General features: G+C 46.7%; 1 protein-coding gene across 1 annotated transcript in view; it reads left to right on the forward strand.

Annotated features, from left to right (window-relative positions):
• Window positions 1–20,320, forward strand: part of GPC3 (glypican 3) — a gene marked incomplete at both ends in the record, with an annotated part of 113,276 nt that overhangs the window by 74,833 nt on the left and 18,123 nt on the right. Inside the window, one exon of the mRNA XM_079542048.1 lies at window positions 15,417–15,573. Within this exon, the coding sequence (XP_079398174.1) occupies window positions 15,417–15,573 (157 nt within the window). The remainder of the gene's footprint in view (window positions 1–15,416; window positions 15,574–20,320) is intronic.

Below are 20,320 nucleotides of genomic sequence, written 5' to 3' on the forward strand. Positions count from 1 at the left end.
TGTGAAAATTGTTTATGATCGTAGCTGTTGGTACTGAGGATTGATGGTAAGTGACTTATAAGCTGGTAAAGTATCATAGAATCATGGAATCATAGAATTTGAGTTGGAAGGGAACCATAAGGATCATGCTGTGGATGTTACTTAAGTTTGGGATTTTGGGTGTCAGAGCTCACCACCACACTTATTTTCTTGGCCTACAGAAGTTTTGTGATCTCCTTCACATGTGGAACACATCTTGAAAACCAAAGAAGTAGGAAATGTGGAAGGAGCAGCTCTGGATGAATTACAGTTGTTTTTCAGGTGTTGGCTCCGGATCTGGGAAGCAGTGTGGGCTCCCAGGGTGGGGAGGGCTGAGAAACGATGCATTGACCCAACACGATGGGCCGTGGTTTCTGAGGTTTTTCAAATATCCAGAGCCCTTAAGAGAAAAGAGCGTTCGTAGCGCTCAGAGCTCTAACCTGGATTCCCGTGTGACTGCAGGTATATTATGGAATCCTCCTCATCTGTTGTGCTGGAGGTTCAGGTCCTGAGTCCATACAGGTGGACACAGGAGCCATGCCAGTTGTTGTAGCACTTGTTAACTTCAGGCTGCTCACATCATTGAAATAACGCGTGTTTTTTCAGCGGGGCACCAACTGAAGTTGGGTGAACTTGTTTGGTGAACGTGTTGCTTGAGGAAATCATTAGCTCACATCTCCTCAAACTGAATCTGGTTAAGTGCAGGCAGACAGCAGCAGTTCTCTTCAGACTCCTCCAGTTTGGAACGAGTGTTGTTCGTGCACCAGAACCAAATGCACAGAGACTGGAAAGAGCGCAGAAAAGCCAGCCTGGAGAGAAAAGGAAGTCAACAAGCTTGCCAGCTTGCATTAGTGTGGTCTGAGCACCTTTTATCATGCTAACGTGAATGAGCGAATGAAGCCTGGCCATCTGAGCAGTGTGTAGCCTCAGGTCGGTTCCTTCTGGATGAGTCACACTAGATGCCCACTCATCACATTGTAACTCCAGACCATTTCTGTTCGGTTTGAATGTGAGGTTGTGGGTGGTGCTATTTTTTTTCACACGTTGGTGGGCGAGATGGTTTATTATGGCTGTGTTGGATGTGAGGATTTCTCTTCAGTTCTGTTAGAGGTCTACCAAGTTGTGATTTGAGTTATTTTTGCTCTGTGCCCAGAGGCACGAATGGCCCATCCATAAATATTAGCATTGTTATCTCAGCTGGGAGGCCAAGGGTCACCTTCAGGAAAACGAGTTGGAAGCAGTTCCTAACTTTTATTTCCCAGAGTGAATGGGGTCTGTTTCTGTCTAGAAGGGTTTTCGCTCATCCCACACGTGAGAATATATTGCAGTGGAAAGGTTATTCATTGTCAGCACGAGGTCTTGCTCTATTTTTTGTGACTTAGTAGCATTCCTAGGTGAAAAGCAGTGTGCAAATGAGTTATTTCCTCTGTTTGCTCAATTTTCTCCCCACCATGGGGACGGGCTGATAGATGGGAGCAAGACTTAAGCTTTCAGTTACCTGCAGAACAGCATGATGAGCTGGGGCAGTGGCTGTTCCTGTTGTGTGGGTGGGCAGATGGAGCAGTAACATCCCATACGAAGTCTGGGGCAGAGCAGCATCTCCCACATTTTAAGCTTCTGCCTATTTCTGATCTCTTCTATGCTTAGATGAATCCTATTGTTTATCATAGGCCCATCTCTAGGAGGAAAAGCACAGTTTTAGAAGAGAAGGGGGGAAAGAAATTCACTAAAAATGAAGAATAAAATCCATAAAAGGAAAATTAAGTGAGAGAGATGTGCCTTTTCAAGACTGAAGGGCTTGGAAACATATTGTACATTTCCAGACACTGGAGTTAAGGGCTCATTTAGAATATTTCAAATATACTAGAGTCTGACAGTTCTTTGGTTTCCACATCAAACAATCTGTAATTTATTGCCCCATATAGGGACTGTGTTTTTATCATATTGCAAATTCTCTAGCCAGAAATCTAACTACCACATAAGCCCTTGGAAAAAAAAAAAAACCCTTTGGGGATCGGAATCCAGGCAGCATGTTTTCACAGCCCCTGAGAAACCAACTTTGATTTATTTCCTTGGAAATAAGGGGAGCACAGGGTTTCAGGGAGCGTTACGGCTGGGCAGGATCTTGCTGCCTCTTCACATCCATGGCTCAGTCCTGCAATGGGAGCCGTGTGAACAGACCCTGCGCTGCTCTTCGTGGGCTTTAAGGGAGGATGAGAGCAACATTTCCAAGTTTTATGAGGCTGTAAAGCATGGAGCTCTAGATGGAGGGGAAGGTAAAAAGAAAAGTAAGCCAAGAGGGGTGAATGGCTGAAGACGAAATATACTTAGTTTGCAAAAGCATGTGCCAGAGGTTAAATAGCTGTGTTTGAAGCTGGTTTGATCAACCAATATATCTGATATTTGTTTGTGGGTTTAATGGCCTGTTTCTCGGAGGCCTGGCTGCTGGGAGAGGGCACGGCAGAGGTCATCTAGAAGTTAATTTGGAAGGAGGCCAAAAGGCCACAACTTGATTGAATCAAATGTAAACAAAATAAGCCTGGGAACAGCGTGGTACGTCCGAGGGATGGGGATGGGGGGGTGGCAGAGGGTCAGATCTGGCCCCCGCGTGGGGAGACCCACACATAGGCTGTGTATGGGGCATGGTGATGGCTGTCCTCCAGGGAGGTGTTGGGGGCTTGGGAATGGCCTTGTGGGCGCTGTCCCTGTGGCTCCAAGTGGGGAGGTCCATCGGGTGCGTGGTGGTAGGGCGATGAGCATTCAAGGCTCTATTTCTCCTTCACATTCAGCGGAACCATGGCTTTCTGTGTCCTGCCAGGCTCGGTGAGCTTCATTGCTCTCACCCTCTTTCAATTCCCTGGCTAGATGAAACAGTGTAATGATTAGAAGAACGCATGGACTCCCAGATTGCTGGATGAATTGATGCACAGTGCTCATCTACTGAAAATACACTATTTAACCTGCACCAAAACTAGTCACTTTTGGCTAACTTTCCCCTTTTAAACAAAATAAGGTAACGCTGCAATATCTGAAGTGCTGTATATGTGTTATATAATTTATCAAGTTCTCAAAAGAAAAGTTAATAAACACAATAATTGCTTGGACACGCCTTTTGTTCAACATTATTAAACAGTTTGTAACAATTAAAATATTAAAACCACATGTTGTTGAAAGCAACCAGACGTTGCAATTATTTTTTACTAAGGCCATTAAACAAGACGACAGAAGATTTTTATTTTAATGATAAATGCATTTTGGAGTGGATCAGCTAATTCCTCCTTTACTGCACAAAATACTGCATAGCTCCACCAAGTCTAGGCCTGGTATTTAAGGAGCAACAATGCTGTCCTCTTGAGCTGTGCCTCCGTTCTTGCTAACACACCACTGTAAATGCTCTCTATGGAAGCAGCAAGTAGAGGATTTTGTAAATCAGGGGAAGAGTGACCCTCTGGAGGCAGAACATAATTATATTGGATTGTATCTCACTGTTTGGTGGCGTTTTAAATCCAAAACCATTCTTCCCCTCCTTGCTTTCAGCACGCCAGCTATCATGTGTTAGGGTGTATCTGCAAACATCCCTGCGTTATCGGCACAGCTGTGGGAACGCTGTACCCGCAGGTCACCCTCAGTGGCTTTTCCTGAACAGCCTGAGATTAATTGAGCTTGGTGTGTTTGTGCGGGTGGTTTTAAACAGATGGGGACTGGCTAACGTGTAATCTGGGCTGTGTCTGCTGAACTTCCTTGCTGGTTTTGCATGTGGTCTTGCATGACATGGAGAAGTGTAACTCCATTGAGCCCCACACTTTCGCTTCTTGCAGCAGTTAAATATGCTGAGGAATGTGAGGTATTTCCCATTTCAAGTAAGGAAAGGGAGGTAAATAGCCATGTTTCTGGCAGTGTTTGGTGACACTGGGACTTGGTGGTGCTGAGCATCTCCTGGCTGCTGTCTGACACTGACCCATTGCTTTTATTAGAGGTGATGGCAGAAATCCTGTCACTATGCAGAAGGCCAATTTTTGGAGGAAATGTCTGAAAAAGGAAAGCCTCAGCTGCACCTTCTTTTTGCTAGTGCCACTTCTCTATCTAGTGGTCATCAGCAGTATTCCACCTCCTACCAGTGTCAGACGACTGTGCAGTTTGGCAGTGACCTGGAGCAGCCAACACTTCCCATGCAGTGACTCTGCTCCTAGCTTTTCTCAGCAGGACCAGGAAGCTGAGGCGGCTGAGCTTGGGTCAGGGTTTTGGGTTTCTTCCACACCACTTTGTTGTTCAGAGTGTTTACGTAACATAAATAGCATTTTATTGCTCTCCTTCCCCGAAATTCCCTGGTTGCTGCAGTCTTATGCAAGAAGAGGGATTCAACTTTGCCCTTGTGGCTTCAGCCCCGGGGGGACCGTGCAAGGAGGCAGGTGCCTGGTGTGTGTCCTCCAAACAATGTGGTGGAAATCAGTTGGGAAAAAATACCTTTGAGAAAGGATTCATTTTCTTTTGTGTCCAAAACAAGCAGCTGATGCACAGCAGTGCTGTAAGACAAACACCAGATATCCTGTACCAGCACTGAGGTTTATCCTGTTGTGGAGGAAACAAACCTGGAGGAACTGTTGTGCAGCAAGATGCAGTGGATCTGTTGATAAGAAATTAATTCTCAGTTAATGTTATTGTGTGCATTGTTAATTGTATTGAGTATCACCATGTGATGTGGTTCAGGCTGGGAAATAGGATCAGTAGGTGGGTCCAAGGTGGGTGTCTCCCCTGTGCCCCATGCATAGGACAGCAGCATTCCTGATTCTGCTAAAGAGCTTCTCTGGTATGGTTCTCATTTGGGGCATTTCTCCCCAAAATTTGGCTTAACAGCAGGAGTTTAAAATGTGGTCCAGACTGAGGTCATGGGAGCTAATCTTCCTCTTCCTGAGCAGGCATGGAAGGTCACCCCTGGTCTCCTTGGCCACAGAGCAAATCTGATTGCTTTTGTTCTTTAGCAAAAGATTTGCAACAAGAATGGTGCTTTTCATTTCAACTTGATGGAGCACAACTTTGTAGCAACAGGAAGGGAGGAAAGAGCAGCAATGTTGGATCTGGGGTGCTCCTGCCCCAGGCTTCAGGAGGCTTTGCTGGGAGCTGCCTTGGACTGTACATGAGGTGTTTGTGGTGCAGCACACCTTGCACTCCCCATGCTCTGCCCCCTGTGCAACTGGCCACTGCACAGCCCTGAGAGCCAATCATGCTGCTGTCAGAAAGTGAATGATGTTTTATATGCTTTAAGTGATGGATAATTTGTCATCTTCTTTTGTTGCACCTGCTGATGAAGCAGCTGCTGGTAATTAGGCAGGCCTGGTGCTGGCACTGCATTCCCTTCCTCAGTGGGGCTGCTGTAACCTGTGTGTGTGTCAGTACACCTGTAAGTAACCCTCACTCTCAGGAGGGCTCTGTCAGTTAATGCTGATGCTCGTTAAACTTCTTAGCTTGCTTTCGACGTGTAACTAACTGCAAAGGCCAGGTGATATTTTAGTGCTCTTGCTGTTGTACCGTGCATTACAAAGGATGGCCTTTGCAGCACATAAAACTTAAGAGCAAACACAGGAGGTTGGATTGCAGCAATATTTATTGCTTATGGCCTTGGCTGGCTGTATTGTGAGGAAACTATATTTAAAGGAAGAAAATGTGCCTGGCTGTTCTTCCTGGGGACACGTGTAAGGAGATGCTGCCTGGTGGAGCACTGTCAGTGGGAGGAACTGGGGACAGCTGGCTGCAGGTGGCTGTCTTGTACCCAAGGTCTGTCACGATGGGCAGGAAATGACTTTGTATTCTTGGCAGGACCCAAAGAGTGCCTCCTGCCTGTGAGCGTGGAAGGAGCGAGTTGACCTTTTTGGGCAGCGCATCGCTCCTAAATGTGGAGGGTGAGATTTGGGGAGGTGAGTATCAAGGCTTCCTCTGCCAGTGTTGGGTCTCTCCGGAGGAGGATATAAAGTGACCAGACTTGGACCTAATTTAACTGGTGAGCTGTGACAGCTGGTGGCCGTGTGTCTGTGGGGGGGAGAACCACCTCAAGGCAACTCCCTAGATGCTCAGCCTTGCGGGCTGTGTTTTTGCTAGATAATAATGGTGATGATTTGCACCCTGGTGTTTCAGCAGTGTTCAGATTAGACCTCATCTTATTTGTAGGCTGATCCTAGGAGGCAGTCTTGACACTTGGTAAGCTGTGTCCTCAAAATTAGGTTTTCTCCTCTTCGGCTTTTAGCAAGCAGCAGTTGTGCTCTGGGTGCAGAGAAGAGGAATGACCTTGCCCAGAAGCCAGCCCAGCCATCAGCCATTAATTAGGGACCACAGAGACTGGAAAGACCCCATTCCTGGGATTACTTTTGGTCTGGTTTGTCTCAGTTGAGTGCCTGTTTAATGTGAAGTGCATAAATACTTGTGGCAGCAGTGCTGGGGGCCCCGGGCTCCTCGCTCCAGCTGGGCGCCTTCCCCAGCAGTGCCAGCACCGTGTCCCCGTTCTGCTTCCACGTGGGGCTGGGGGATGGAATGGTGCTGCTGGAGGATGGAATGGTGCTGCTGGAGGGAGCCTACAGCTCCCAGGTGCTCAGCCAGGCACCACCTGCTCCCATGCACTCTGGGATGGGCAGACTGGCTGCTCTCTCTTCCATTGCTGATGAATTTGGGGATGTTTGCTATGAAACCTTCCTCCTCTTGCAGGGATTAAATCTCTGCTGAGATCAACAGCTCTGTAATTAACCTTGCATTGGGGTTGTCTCATCAGAGAGTAGGTAACTGCCTCATGGGGCGGTTGTACAACTCTATGAGACTCACAGTGGACTATCTGAAGTTATTTTCTGGGCTTGGGACAAAACAAATGTGAAAGTGAGGCTAAAAAGAGCAATGCCTTGTGGGCAGTGGCACCCTCAGGGTGGCACTGTGGGGTTAGGGGTGAATGTTCTAGCAGCAGGTCAGCACTGTGTACAGAAATATGAAATCTGGGGAGTCCCTCTCTGCTGGGAGCTCCTAGGGAGGAAGGGATGCTGCTGGGGACAGATTTGTTTGCAGAGTGGCAGAAGGAAAATAGGGGAGATAAATCCTTCCGGCACAGCTCCAGGCTTGCCGCTTCCTACCTGGTGCCAAGGATGAGCTGTTTGCTCGGAGGCAGCCCTGACAGACATTGCTGACAGCTGGTGAGTGGCCATGTGTGCTGGAGACCAAGCCAAAAGGAAATCTCCCAGCCCTGTCACTGTGGGTTGGGCTGGTGGGTGAGAGAGGGCAGTGGAGACCCCTACATAAACATTTCTAACAGGGCTACAGGTGTGCTGGTGGCACAGCACCTGCCTGTCCTTCCAGGTGCTGTGGTGTGGGATCATGTTGCTGTGATGTGTGCATGGCTGAGAGGCAAAAGCACCATGCTCCTAAGCTAGGCATGTGCATCTGCCTTGTGCTTTTAGTACCCATCCCGTAAGCGGAGTATAGCATTCTGACCCAAACATCCACAGGCTGAGGACACTTTCCCTCTGTCCATCTCTGCCAGAATGAGAGGATGGGGGTAAGGTGGTTGGTAGCTCCATCTCTGCTTGTTCTCTTGTTCCTTGTGCTCCTGCCTTTAGAATCATGGTCTCTCTATGCTACCATACTGCTGGTATCATAGAATATCCTGAGTTGGAAAGGACCCATAAGGATTGTCAAGTGCAACTCCTTGTTGCTTCTTGTTGTCTGATGTTTTATCTTCTGGTGATGTGTGCTTTATGCTTTCCTGAATGCCTTTTGAATGGCACAGCAGGGCTGTGCTCAAACACAACCAAACAAAATATGGAAAATATGGATAATAGTGATAGGTCCTGGCCCATGTAAGTTCCCACTCCTCTCCTTTGCTCAGCTGCCAACTCCCTGAGGGGTGGCTGCTTGGCACGGAGAGAAATGGGTCCATGTCCTCCTGTCTAGGGATGCCGAGCAGAGGGAAAAGAGATGAAAGACAAATGGCTCCTGGGTTGAACACCAAAAGCACTCACCAAATCTACAATGGGGCACGAGGTGCTTTGGCTTAAGTGACACCAAATCTTGAGCAGCTATGTGCCATGGGGCAGAGACTGAGGAAATGATGCAGGTCAGACAGAAGAAGTTAAGAAGAGCTGCAGTGGAATTTTTGCACAAAAAGTTGTGTTTCTACTTTAGTTTTAGAGACTTGGTAGCTTGTAGGAGCCCAATCCTCGCAGGAAAAGATCCAGACAGACTCCTGGAAGGTGCTGAAACATTACCTCCCTGTTGCAACAGCGTGTTGGAGTTAATGATTGATTTTGGAGTCTGAAGGAGACCTGTGCCTAATGGAGGTGGGCAGAGGTGCGTATGAAAGGATGGTGAAGTACCAGTGGTAATTTGCAAAGAAGTGCAAAGGAGATGGAGCTGCTGCTTCTCATCTCCAAAGAGATGAGCAGCATTTCTGCAGCAGTGGCACTGATGTGGCTGCAGGACTGGGCAGGGTTGGACCCTGCTCAGCACCTCACTGTTCTGCTCCTTCCTATTGCTGCACAAAAACAAGCCGTAAATAGCTGTGGGGTGGAAGGGGAAGGAACTGCCAGCAAGGTGAATGATCGTAAAGCCCAAGTAATCTTTTTCCTATGTGCCCTGTGATGAATGAACATTTGTTTGGGTCAGGGAAGTGACACTTTCTGTACTAGGGAAAGCAGACAGGAGCCGGTCCCTCTGCCCATCCTGGTGCCAGTAGGGTTTAACCTCCATGTCCATGGGTGCATCTTGCCCCCAGACATCAGCCAGCAGTCACCAAACTGCAGTGATTCATAGTGGCTTCACAGCCCTTTCTGTTGCCAACAGAGATTTACTGTCCAGTGTGGACTCATTTAAATTACTGCCAACGTTTAGGGGTCTTTATCTGTCTTGCTTTACCCATAGGGATGTTGTCAGATTTGATAGCTAATCTGGAGTTAAGCTGACGATCCATAACATAGGGCCGCCCTTTGGCCAGTAACTCACTGCTGTCACTGCCTTTTTCAGGCTATCAAGAGTGACCAGAAAAACTGCTTTATGGCAGCTGAGAGCATCTCATCTCCTTGGGGTGTGTGCAGGCAGTACAGGGGACTCTGCTATGCCAGTGGCACAAGGTGGGCACAGTAGGGTTTTCTCCTATTCCAAGAAACAGCATTTTGAAGGAAACAGAGTAAAACACTTCTGTTTTTCTGGCCAAAGAGCACAATATAGAACGAGCCTCCCTTGGCCTGTTGTGCTGCCTGGGGCTTGGTCTGCTGAGATGGCTTCAGCAGTGTGCAAATACGAAATGGTTTGAAGCAGGCAGCGTGGGGACGTGCAGAATTTGCTTTTTGAGCAGCTGATAAAACAGCTGACGTGCCTAACTCATTGTTTTTCTAAGCACTGAAAATGACTTTTCCAGGTCCAAAGCCTACTTCCCCTTTATTAACGTTCGATTAGCAATTGCTCCTTGCTGTGCTGAGCTTGAAACAGGAGTACAATTAGGAACAGGTTTCTCCTCTGCCACGTCTGCATGGCCAATATCTATCCAACTGGAAGGGTCTCCATGTGGCCACAGTGGGGCTGGGCCCTTCTGTCTGGGATTGATGCAGTCAGCAGGGCAGTGATATCCGTGCATGCATGCACACACCCTCACTCTTACAAGACAGATCCTGCTGTTCACACATATTCTTAAGATTTTAAATTCCCTTATTTGTAATGGCAATGGGTGCTCAGTGCCAGGGAACATTGGGTATCTCTGTAATGCACGTTGCATTTTGTTGCTGCCCAAAATAGAAAAAGCTTTCAAGAGCTCAGAAAGAAGCAAGTAAAATTGATGCTGTTGATGTTGCATTGAGTTCTGGCTTGTGCTTGCTTCAATGTCGCCAGGGCCTTCTGCCCACAGAGAAGATGAAAAGGAACGGAGCTGGGAGATGGGAAGGTGGCAAGGAGGACATCACTGAATCCTATGATGAGGGCTGGTTAAATAATGAAGGAAGTATTTGCTAATAAAAGATAATTTTTTCCATGCTATTTCTAGGGCTAATAAGCAAAGGAAGTGGAGAGAATTGATTCTCCTCGTAGCATGCTTGTGTATGATCAGGCCACCAAATTCAAAACACATGAGTTTTCAAATAGTCCACAACTTCAGGCTTTTAAAATGGGTTCCTTGCCTTGGTTCTCGCTGGTGATCAGATAATGACCTTCGTAAGCAAAACAACTCCAGCTGTATTTCATAATGGGAATATACTTCTGTACATTGTAATGAGCTGTTAACAGGGAACAGTATCGTGTGAAAATCTGCACGTTTCCCATGATGCTGCCCTGATTTAAAAGCCACCCATAAATTAGTCAGTGTTGCGAATTTAAAGGTCAGGATTGGCTACAAGGTCTATTTTTCTCCCCTTAGACAATGTTTTCAGCAGGCTGGAATTTAAAATAGGAAAACCTGACCTGCTGGGACTTGTAAGAGTTGGGTGGAATGTGTGGTGGCCTTTGTGTTGGGTGTCTGAAAATGAGGAGAAAGAACAGCTTTGCTCCTCTGAGCTCCTTACCAAACCTCTAGAAGGATGGCATCCAATGTTCTGTGTGCAGCCCTTGAGCAGAGTGGCTGGAAGGTTCCTGGCAGAGCCAGAGGTTGGTTGGCTGTGCTGGGTTTGGTTCATGGTGTGCAGCGTTGTGTGGCTGAGCACCAGAGAGTTCCTGCAGTAGAGCTCTTTGGATGTGAACGCTTGATTACTAAATGTATATTGCAATTCTGAATATTATTTTAGCTACGAGATCAGTCTCCGTCCTCTCCAGCTTTTTAGGTTTGATCGTATTCCAGAGGCTTACTAAAAACATGCAAAGAATTTCAGCAAAACTCAGTGGAACACTTTTATTAAATTCTTTCAGTCATGCAAGCTAAATTAAATGACAGCTCTGTCCACCAAAAGATTACAAATATCAATCAGACTTCTCCCCTAAACTCATGAAGGAATTAAATGTTTTTCTAAAAGTCTTCTATTCTCCTTAATAATCTGTTTGGCTGTTCTCTTTGCTTTGCATATTTTTGAAGTCTGTTGAAAGGGTTGATTTCTGCCCTAGAGGAGCACAGTGCTTGTATCACACGGCCGATATTTCATCTGAATTTGTGGACACAATTTTGGTGTTGCTCAAATTGATATTTGCAATACAGCGAGCATAGTTTCCAAAATGAGAAAACGACTGTTGAACTGCAGTCCAAGGAACACAACGCTGATTTCTTCTCGGAGACGGGAGATTAATGATAAAAAGTATGTTGTAGCCTTCCTTGTTTAGGTTAAAATTGGAAAAACAAGGCCAGGTGGCTCAGGGGGCTGGTGGGATGGGGAGCTCTGAGTGAAGTGGTTGTTAAGAACAAGGAGTTATAAAGATTTCAACACACGGTCGCCCGTCCAACTCCAGCTGAGTCATTACCCCACATTGCTGCATCTGTTTGTGTCTGGTCACTGCATGGTTATGAATAATGGTATAAATCACACTGGGATGCCCTGGGGAGATTTCCTTGCAGAAATGCTCGGCACACTCTTCCGATCTTGCTTGTGTTTTTTTTTTGTTGTTTTTGTTTTTTTCGGGGGGGGGGGGAGATCACAGGACAAACTGAGGAACAAATATTTGTGTGGAAACCAGCTGGGGCATTCCGCCATCCCTCGTGCCAATGCCCGTGTGTCTGGAGTGAGGGTAGGATGTGAAAGCAATGAGGTTGGACACAAATCCGATGCATGTTTGAGCTGGTGGATCTTGTAGTTGGGAGTGTAGGATGTGGCCCATGTGCTTCTTCCCATGGTTACGGTGCAGATGGGAGATGGGTGCGCCACAGACACCTCTGAGATGTGTGCATGCGCACGGGCTCCCACAATTAGCACTCTGGTTTACACTGGGTACATTACAGAGTATTTTTGCCATTATGGTTTAGCAGAGAAGAGCAGATATGATTGTAAACTCTTGCAGCTGAGTGAATTGTGATTAAGATGAAGCTATCTTGCTTCACATACTACTTTAGTGATCACCAGACTATGTATTTTCTGTCTCTTAGCGTAGTCTGTACACCACAGGACATGAATTAACTGTAATGTCAGGGTAACAGTCAGCTCTGTTTGCTATTTAAGGATGGAGAAGCTATGTTCAGTGCTCTGAATATAACTTCATAAAGCACACAGACCGTGCTGGTGGCTGTGCAATGGTTCAGTGAGGCCACAATGTTGTGCCAGCTGAAGCCATGGTGCCCAGCAGTGCTCTCTATCTGAATGCCCAAAATTGTACTTTGAGATTCCCACCCATCACTAGGTTTCCTGTCTGTGCTAGCAGGGAAGGACGTGGTAGGAGGTATTGCTGGCCCTGCTCTTCTGGTAGGACTTTCTTGTGCTTCATACTTTGTCAGTGACCTTTGAATCACAGAATCACCAAGGTTGGAAATGATCTCCAAGATCATCCAGTCCAACTGTCCACCCATCATCAACATTTCCTGGTAAATCATGTCCCTCAGTACAACATGTTGCTGTATGAGTGAGCTGATGCCCAGGCAGGTTTGCAAGGCTGAGGCCATCCTGATGCCCACAAGCATCACTGTGCCAATCAGACGCTATGGTCAGCATGTGCTTGGCTATGCTGAGGCCCATGTGTTGTTTCTTGGGAAGTTCCCATTTCATTGTGGCTATAAAGGTTGAGAAATTAAGCTGCTAATTTATAGCATGCCAAGAAAAAAAATAGTAATATGAGAGTGATTTTAATGTATGAAAACAACTGAAAAATTCTGCTATTTTCCCGCCCCTGCTGAGCTTATTAAATCTGAAAATATTCCAAAATTTAATTCTCTCTGCCAAAAAGCTCCTTATGCCTCTTTCTGGGTAATGGAATTTATGCTGCTGAGGTGCATGGTGAGGTTCCTGCTGGTGTGCTTCATGCTTCAGCTGCAATGGGAGCATCCTGCAATGGTGGTGCACTGGGGCAGTGAGTTCTAAATTGTGTGGGGCACGCTCACTGTATTTTTCAGCTGCCATGCTCCCATCTGAGCTATGCTATTAGCTGTGTCGTTGACAAAGTCTATATTTATGGTGTGCTTATTTGTTGCTGAAGTCTCTATTTACAGCATTGCAAGACTCCATGGATGTTGTCTGTTCCTGGCATGTGTCTGAATGAGCCATGGTGCTCCTCGGTCCCACAACGTGAGAACCATCAGGTCTGCATGCAGCAAGAACAAGTGCATGCTGTGCCTCCGAGCATGACTTCTACAAACATTTCCTAAGCACTGTGGGCTGACTTTGGAGGGGAGAAATGCAAGGAGTGATAAGGGCTGAGCCGCCGTGTTTGGTTTGTGTGAGGTCTGCCCCATGCTACGCCCAGCTCTGTACTGGTGTATATATGCATATCATTTTTTTCTTTTTGTGGTCACACAATGTTCTGGGAAAGGCCTGCAAACATCTAAATAAAATAAGACTCTGGATTTGGGAGCTTGGGCGGTCTGAGCCAAAGCATGCTGATGGCCACGAAAACACATCTCTGTGTTTTGGGGTGATGAGCTGCACTTCACCTGCTAGCACTGCCGTGGTGCCATGCTCTCTGATTCAGGTGTACAAGGCTAACATTTGGGGACACATACATAAGGGAAAACCCTCATCCTTGCCATGTCCCTTTGTCACCCTTGGGTGATGCTCAGCGTGGACCCGTGAAGCAGAGCTGTGCCATGGTGCTGCTCCCCACAGGGTGCAGCAGGGAGCTGGAGTGGTCTCACTTGGAGCCATTTGTTTTTCATTACGCTGTGCTGCTCTAATATAAACAATAAGGTATGTGGACACTGCTGTGGACAGAGAGCCAGATGCTGAAAGCATTCCTCCAAGGCTGTATAAACTTCAGCAGCTAAATATTTTAGGAACTGTTTTCTAAGACTTGCTTAATAGTTTAAAAATATAACCTAGATTCCAGATATTAAAAAATGCCTTGAAAGACACGCATATTGCTGCAATAGCTGGAACCAACTAAAGCCCTGAAGTAAGCAGAAGGCTCCCGTTTTGCAATATCTTCTCTGTTACTTATCCTTTATTATTATTATTTTTTTTTAAAGCAGAGATTAAATTTGAGAAGCTTTTAATGGTGTACTGGTAGTGACAGAAATTTTTAGCCTATATTAATGGGCTGACTCACACTTTTTCAAAGGGAAGCTGGGTTGGTGATGAAATAACTGGGTTCTTTCAGCAAGAGCAAAATAGGGAAAGTCAGTGGGAAGAGGAAGGCAATGTCTTAAATATGTGTTTCATCCTGCCTCTCTGCACGGATGGTGCTGAGAGCTCCCACCCGTGGCTGAGAGCAACCCTGACCATCAGTGCAGGTATCCAACCCCTGCTCAGTGATGTGCAACCTTTCAGAAGCAGTTAGGACTTTAAAGCTCTGGAGCTGTTTTTTGTTGATTTTGTTTTTGCTTGGAAACGTTGGAGTTGCTTGGTGTGGATTATGGGTTCTTTCACTGCATTGCTTTACCTGGGGAAGTCAAATCCTGCCTTAATCCAGCACTTTAGAAGCTCATCTCTGTGAGCATCTTCTGGGTGTTCCCATCACTGCCTGCCCCAAGCAGGGTGATGCTGGGATGAGGGCACTCTGCTGTGGGATTTGCAGCATACAGAGCTGTCCTGGTTTCCCAAAGCAGTGCCAGAGGGATCTGTCATTTCTTGTCCTACATGTTACTCCTCAGATGGACCATAATCCCTGAGAGCAGCTCCATGGTGCTTTCCAACAGATCACTTTGTGTTGAACTGGCAGCACAAAGACTTGCAGTGGTGCAGCAGCAACCAAGCCTGGGGCTGAGCTCAGCTTGCCCTTGACCACTGGCCAGGGCTCAGCTGTGCCACTGCTTCTGTGTCTGACTTCTCGGGGGGCTTTGCCCCCACACAGGACTCATCTGGCTCAGCTCTGGAAGTGCATTCTGCTGCTGACCTGTGGGCTTTGATGGCTGGTAGATGTCCTTCACTCAGGGAGAAGCCAAGGCATGGAGTTTCTCAGTGTGGTTTTATTTCCTTCTCCTGTTTGTTCCGTTGAGGTTTTGTGTGCATGTTTGCCCATGAATGAACCAGAGCCCTTCTGTGCTTTGGTATGAGGCATGCACCAGGGTCACATGGAATCATTCAGGTTGGAAAAGACCTCTAGGATCACCAAGTCCAACTCACACCACCACCACCATGCCCACTAACTATGTCCCTCAGTGCTACATCTGCACATTTCTTGAACACCTCTAAGGACAGTGACTCTACCAACTCCCTGGGCAGCCTGTGCCAATGCATCGCCACTCTTTTGTGAAGAAATATTCCAGATATCCAACCTAGCCTACTGATGTGGTTCCACGGAGCCATGTCACTCACAGGAGATGAAGAAGTAGGGAGGGTGGTGGGAGCTGTTCAGTGATCGTGATGCATCCTGTCTTCCAGCTGCTCAAAGGGACGGCTCTGCCCCACCGAAAAGCTACAGGCAAAACCCCAGAGGAGGAGGAAGAGGGGAGTGGAGACTGTGATGATGAAGATGACTGTGGCAGAGGCTCTGGAGATGGAGAGCTGCGAGTGAGGAACCAGCTCCGGTTCTTAGCAGGTAATGGGGACAGTGGTTCTGGGGGTGGCTGTTCCTCTGGGGTCAGTAGGTCTGGGTGACAACTCTTGGGTCTGCTCAGCTTCCTGCTCCAGGTGGGCTTACAGGGGTGCGTTCAGCCTTGCTGAGCTGTAGGTACAGCTCATCCCCTGCTGCCTACTCTTAGGAATTTAAAAGCGAGCTTTTCTGCTTTCTGGAGAAATTCATAAAGTCAATAAAGATGGTCTGAGTACAGCAAACCCTCTTGGTTGTTTCTGACATGGAGTTTAGGGAGATGGGGTTAATTTAAAAACAAAACAAACTCAAGAAAAAAAAAACACCTAAGTTTCATTTTTGAGAAGTGATTTGAGCACTCAAGACCTTTAGGGTCAACAACGTTGACCATCAGTGTGATCTATGTCTTTGGATCTCCTCGAGATGTCAGTAAGGTGTCCTGATGCTTCATGGCTATGTAATTAAAAAGGTCACCACCTTCCATTGGAGGTGGAAGTGAAGATCCAGCTGCGACTTGGGCAGTTACAGAAAGATGGGTGGGTGCCTTCCCCTGACCCCCTAATCCCCTAACTGCTGCCATCCTCCCTCCTGCTCATAGCAGTGAGACCACCATGTCCATGGTGGGTGTGTGGCATCTGCTGGCTGGGGGGCAGTGGCTGGAAGCTTGACCCAATTAATGCTGGTCCCAGCTCTGTGCTCTTGGAGAGACCAGACAACTGAACCTGGATAAAATCAGCTTTACAGCTTTGAAGTTTAAGAGGGAAATTTGGGCTCTTAAACGAAGCACAGATGTTTATAAACTTCCTTCCATTGGCCTGGGATAATTAAAATATCCTTAATGAAGTGAGAGCTGAAATATCAAATGCCCGTTTCATATCAAAGATTATTGACGCATTATGTAAAATATATAAAATACATATATTCAAATATTGGTTTGGAGAAGGAAAAGGCTCCTTAAGTTCTCCAACCCAGGTCTGAAAGAGAAACGCATCATTTGGAGAAGGATAAAATGCCGTTTCTTTCATGCAAGAACTCAATATCAAAGTGTATGTTAAGGAAACACAGGTGATCCACGTTGTCCTGAGCTGAGTGCAGAGATACGTGTTTCATTTTCCACCATCTTTGCATCACACTTCCATGCTATTTTAATGTGTTTCTAATTTCCTCTTCCAGCCTTCCCCATAATATCATCAGCTGTGTGTATAATCCTCTCTGCCACCTCCTATCTCTGTAGGCTGGTTTAATCACAGTATTGATCCCCAGATAACCCGCCTGTCTGGCAGTTTAGACCTCTCTTGTCATGTGGTATGTGAACATGTTACGTGAAAAGAGGGCTTATCCTCCCTGTGCTACTCTGCTGGAGGGTGTTTGCTGCTGACTTTGCTAAGACTGGGTAAATATTAACACAGTGGAAAAGCAGCCATGGCTTGGGGCATTGTGTCCCAGCAAGTTAAGTCTATCAGGCTGCTGGGAGAGCTGTGTTTGGGCGGCACAGCTTCTGGGCACCGACTGGCCTGGAGTACAGCACTGTGCCATGGTGCTGGCCAGAGACTTTCTGGTTCTTCCTCAGCTGTGTGTGCAATGATGCTCATTTTTGTGTGTTCTTCCTTGGAGTAGAAAGGTGAAGTTGATCTGACAGCGACAGAATCATGTTTGGTTGGTACTGGATAGGCAGCAGTGACACTGTTCAAGTTTTATGTTGGAAACAAGCCTGGGAAAAGTTGCTGATGGTGTGGAAATACTTTCAACATTCTGAGAATGTTTCTTTTTTACTTTGAAAGGGATATTTTTCAATTATTTTTTTTTCCATCATATCATATGTATGTAACACAAAATAAAAGGGACCAGAAACCATTCCACATCTCCCCCTAGTTCCACAAATTCTAAATGTTAGGTTAGCATGCCGATTTGAAATGATGCCAGGCTTTGAAATCTGGAAGTACTTTTTGCAATGAACTTCTGCTTTTGGCGTGGCTTTGTCTCCCTCCTCCCCAAGGTGGTTGCCCTGTAATAGAGATGCAGAGACTGGGAGTGGCTGGGGTTGAGTTCCTGAGGTTCCCTGCGGCAGCATGAAGGCAGCGAGGCTGGATGGCCAGCAGTGCAGGTGTCCTAGCAGAGTGATCAAGCATGCAAATCCTCTTCAAATGCATTTCCCTTCTCACCCTCAGGTTTGCAGTGAGGGAATGCGTTTGGATGCTTGGTTTTCTTTTTTCTTAGCAGTCTGGTTCAGCTCAAGAGGAAATATCCCTGGCCCCGTGATAGCAGCAGAGAACTCCTCCCTTGCTGAGTGTTGGCTCTGCCTTACACATAGACTTGGCAGGCAGCTCTGCTGCATGTGTCCTCCTGTTATCCAAGGGCAGCACAGCAAAAAGCATGTGGTCCTGCACAGCGAGGCTGTGGGCTACGTCTGGACGGCGTGCCACAAGTTCTTGGCCCTGCCTTAAAATCTCACTTGCAGTGGGATCACTGTGTAAGATAAAGGCTTTAACGAGACACATTAATGTTGTGTGTTTGCTGTGTGCAAATAGGTGCTGGGTTTGGATGGAGGTTGGGTGAAAACGTTAGCAGCATTGGCCATGCCCAAGGTCTTTGCATGAGAATGTACACCACCCAAAAAGCAGGTCATTGGGGATGCTGTGTCTGTGCTGGTAGTTGAAGTGACCCATGGAGGTGGTGGAGTCACCATCTCTATAGGTGCTCCAGAACTGTGGAGATGTGACACTGAGGGATGTGATTATGGACTTGGTGGGGTGGGCTGGGGTTGGACTTAGGGATCTCAGAGGTCTTTTCCAGCCTTTATGATTCTATCATTCTGTGGTTTTCCTGCCCTGCAGTTTGGGTCTCCAAAGGTTTGGGAAATGTGGAGATCTGAAAAAAAAGAGCAAAAAATCCCCAAACAAAGTCACTCTTGAATACAGCCTAGTTTTGATTTATTGCCTGTTGTATGAAATGCTACCTTTGTTTCCTATTTATAATGACCCAGTAATAACTGGACACTCAACTTAAGCTAATGATTTAAACATACTTGTAAACTGTCAAGTCAAAAGTTTGTGAGTGACTATAAACATATGTTGGTGAGTGCTGTATGCTAATAAATTCATTATTATGGTGCCCCAGTGGGAAACACGGAGATGGCAAGCTTTTTTTTTTTTTTTTTTTTTATGATAGGTCTTTTATTGTTTGTCACATCTGCAACACATTAAGGATTTTGAAGGCAGATAATGTTTACAATAAGAGGAGGATTGAAAGCCTTCCAGCTCAGTGAAGAGCACTTCCTGTTTGTCAATGGAGTAACTATGGACCCGGCACCCTGTGCATGGAGCTCCAAAAATAGAGATGTGTCCAGACGTGTGCGTGTATTTACGCCACACCAATGGCAAAGCATGCCAGTGAATAAATCGTAGTATTTCCCCCCAAATCATTAGTCGGTGTGAATGTATTCCAGAAATCTATGCTTACAAACGTCCTCACACTGCTGAGATCAGTCATCCTACACTGTGTACCCAAAGCAAAGCCTGGGGAAGCTGCTGCTCCAGACAGCCACCCACTAATTAGCTCACCTCTGGCATTCTCACTCATGATGCCACTTATAACTTCCGAACTGGCTGCCAGTAAGCCTGAAAATGAAACATAGGTGCTGGAGATGCTCCTGTGCTGAGCAGCTGTAGTAGGAACTGGTGTTGCCCTGAGCTGCCTGTAGGCTATCATGAAGATTTTTGGGTGGAAATGTGCCTTTTAGTGGCTGGAAGAACACCCGGGAATATCTGAAGTGATCCAGCAAGCAGGGTCAGGGGACAGGAGGAAGATTTACCCTTCCGAAGTATCTGTGTTAGGCAGTAACAAAAGTTGTCTTGGGAACAGATGGATTTGGCAGCAATGAGTAGAAATAGTTTATCCTGAGAAGGGAAGTTGGCCTCATCCCATGAGAGGTATAAGGATGGATGTGTGCAATAAAGATATGTAAGGATGGCTCTGTGGTTTGTGTGTGTAAAACAGCTCTCCTGCCTGACTGCTCCGGCTGTGCAGCACTGGGTGTTGCCTTTCTCATCTCCATTTGTTGCTTATAAGGGCAAAGGGAGTTTGCAGCTGGAGCCCCATTTGCTGGCTTGGTGCTCGGGTGCATCTTTTCTCCCCCCCACTTGTTTTCTGCTCTGTCTCCTCTGTGGGGTTTGTGTGCAGCCCACACTGAAACCCAGACATAGCATGGCCCTCTCTTTTCCAAGATCCATAACTTTTTAATGGCTTCTGACTTGACCACTGGTGCATCTGCTTTGCAGAATTGTTTCAGAAAGCCTTGTCCAATTCCTTTGGTCGCGTTCCTCTCATTAGCCTGCTTTCTCCTGCTTTGTGTCTGCTGGTGCTTGCTCACTGCTTGGAGGCAGACCAGCAAAATGTAAAATATTTACAAGATCACCTCTTCAGATTCTTTATTGCAGTGCTTGTTTCTCTGTAAATGCCTTCAGGGTGCCCATATCTGAGCCGCAGGTATCTGCTGATGCTGCTCTGCCTGATGCTTGGGCAGCCAGTTCCTTTGGTTGTTTATCTATCTGCTGAAAAAGACATTTCCAAATACCAGATTTACTTCAGAATACCCCTTCAGCAGAGATGCTGCGTTACAAGGCATCCATCCTGTCTCAAGGCCAAATGTCAGCTGGATTATCCCGATGGAAGTGCTGGAATGCTACCAACTGAAACAGTGCAATAGCTTGATTATTGCTTTGCTGTTTCAAGTGTTTGTGTTTGTTGAAATGTCTCC

This window comes from Tetrao urogallus (genome assembly GCF_951394365.1).
Source record: "Tetrao urogallus genome assembly, chromosome: 13".
Classification (NCBI taxonomy): Eukaryota; Metazoa; Chordata; class Aves; order Galliformes; family Phasianidae; genus Tetrao; species Tetrao urogallus.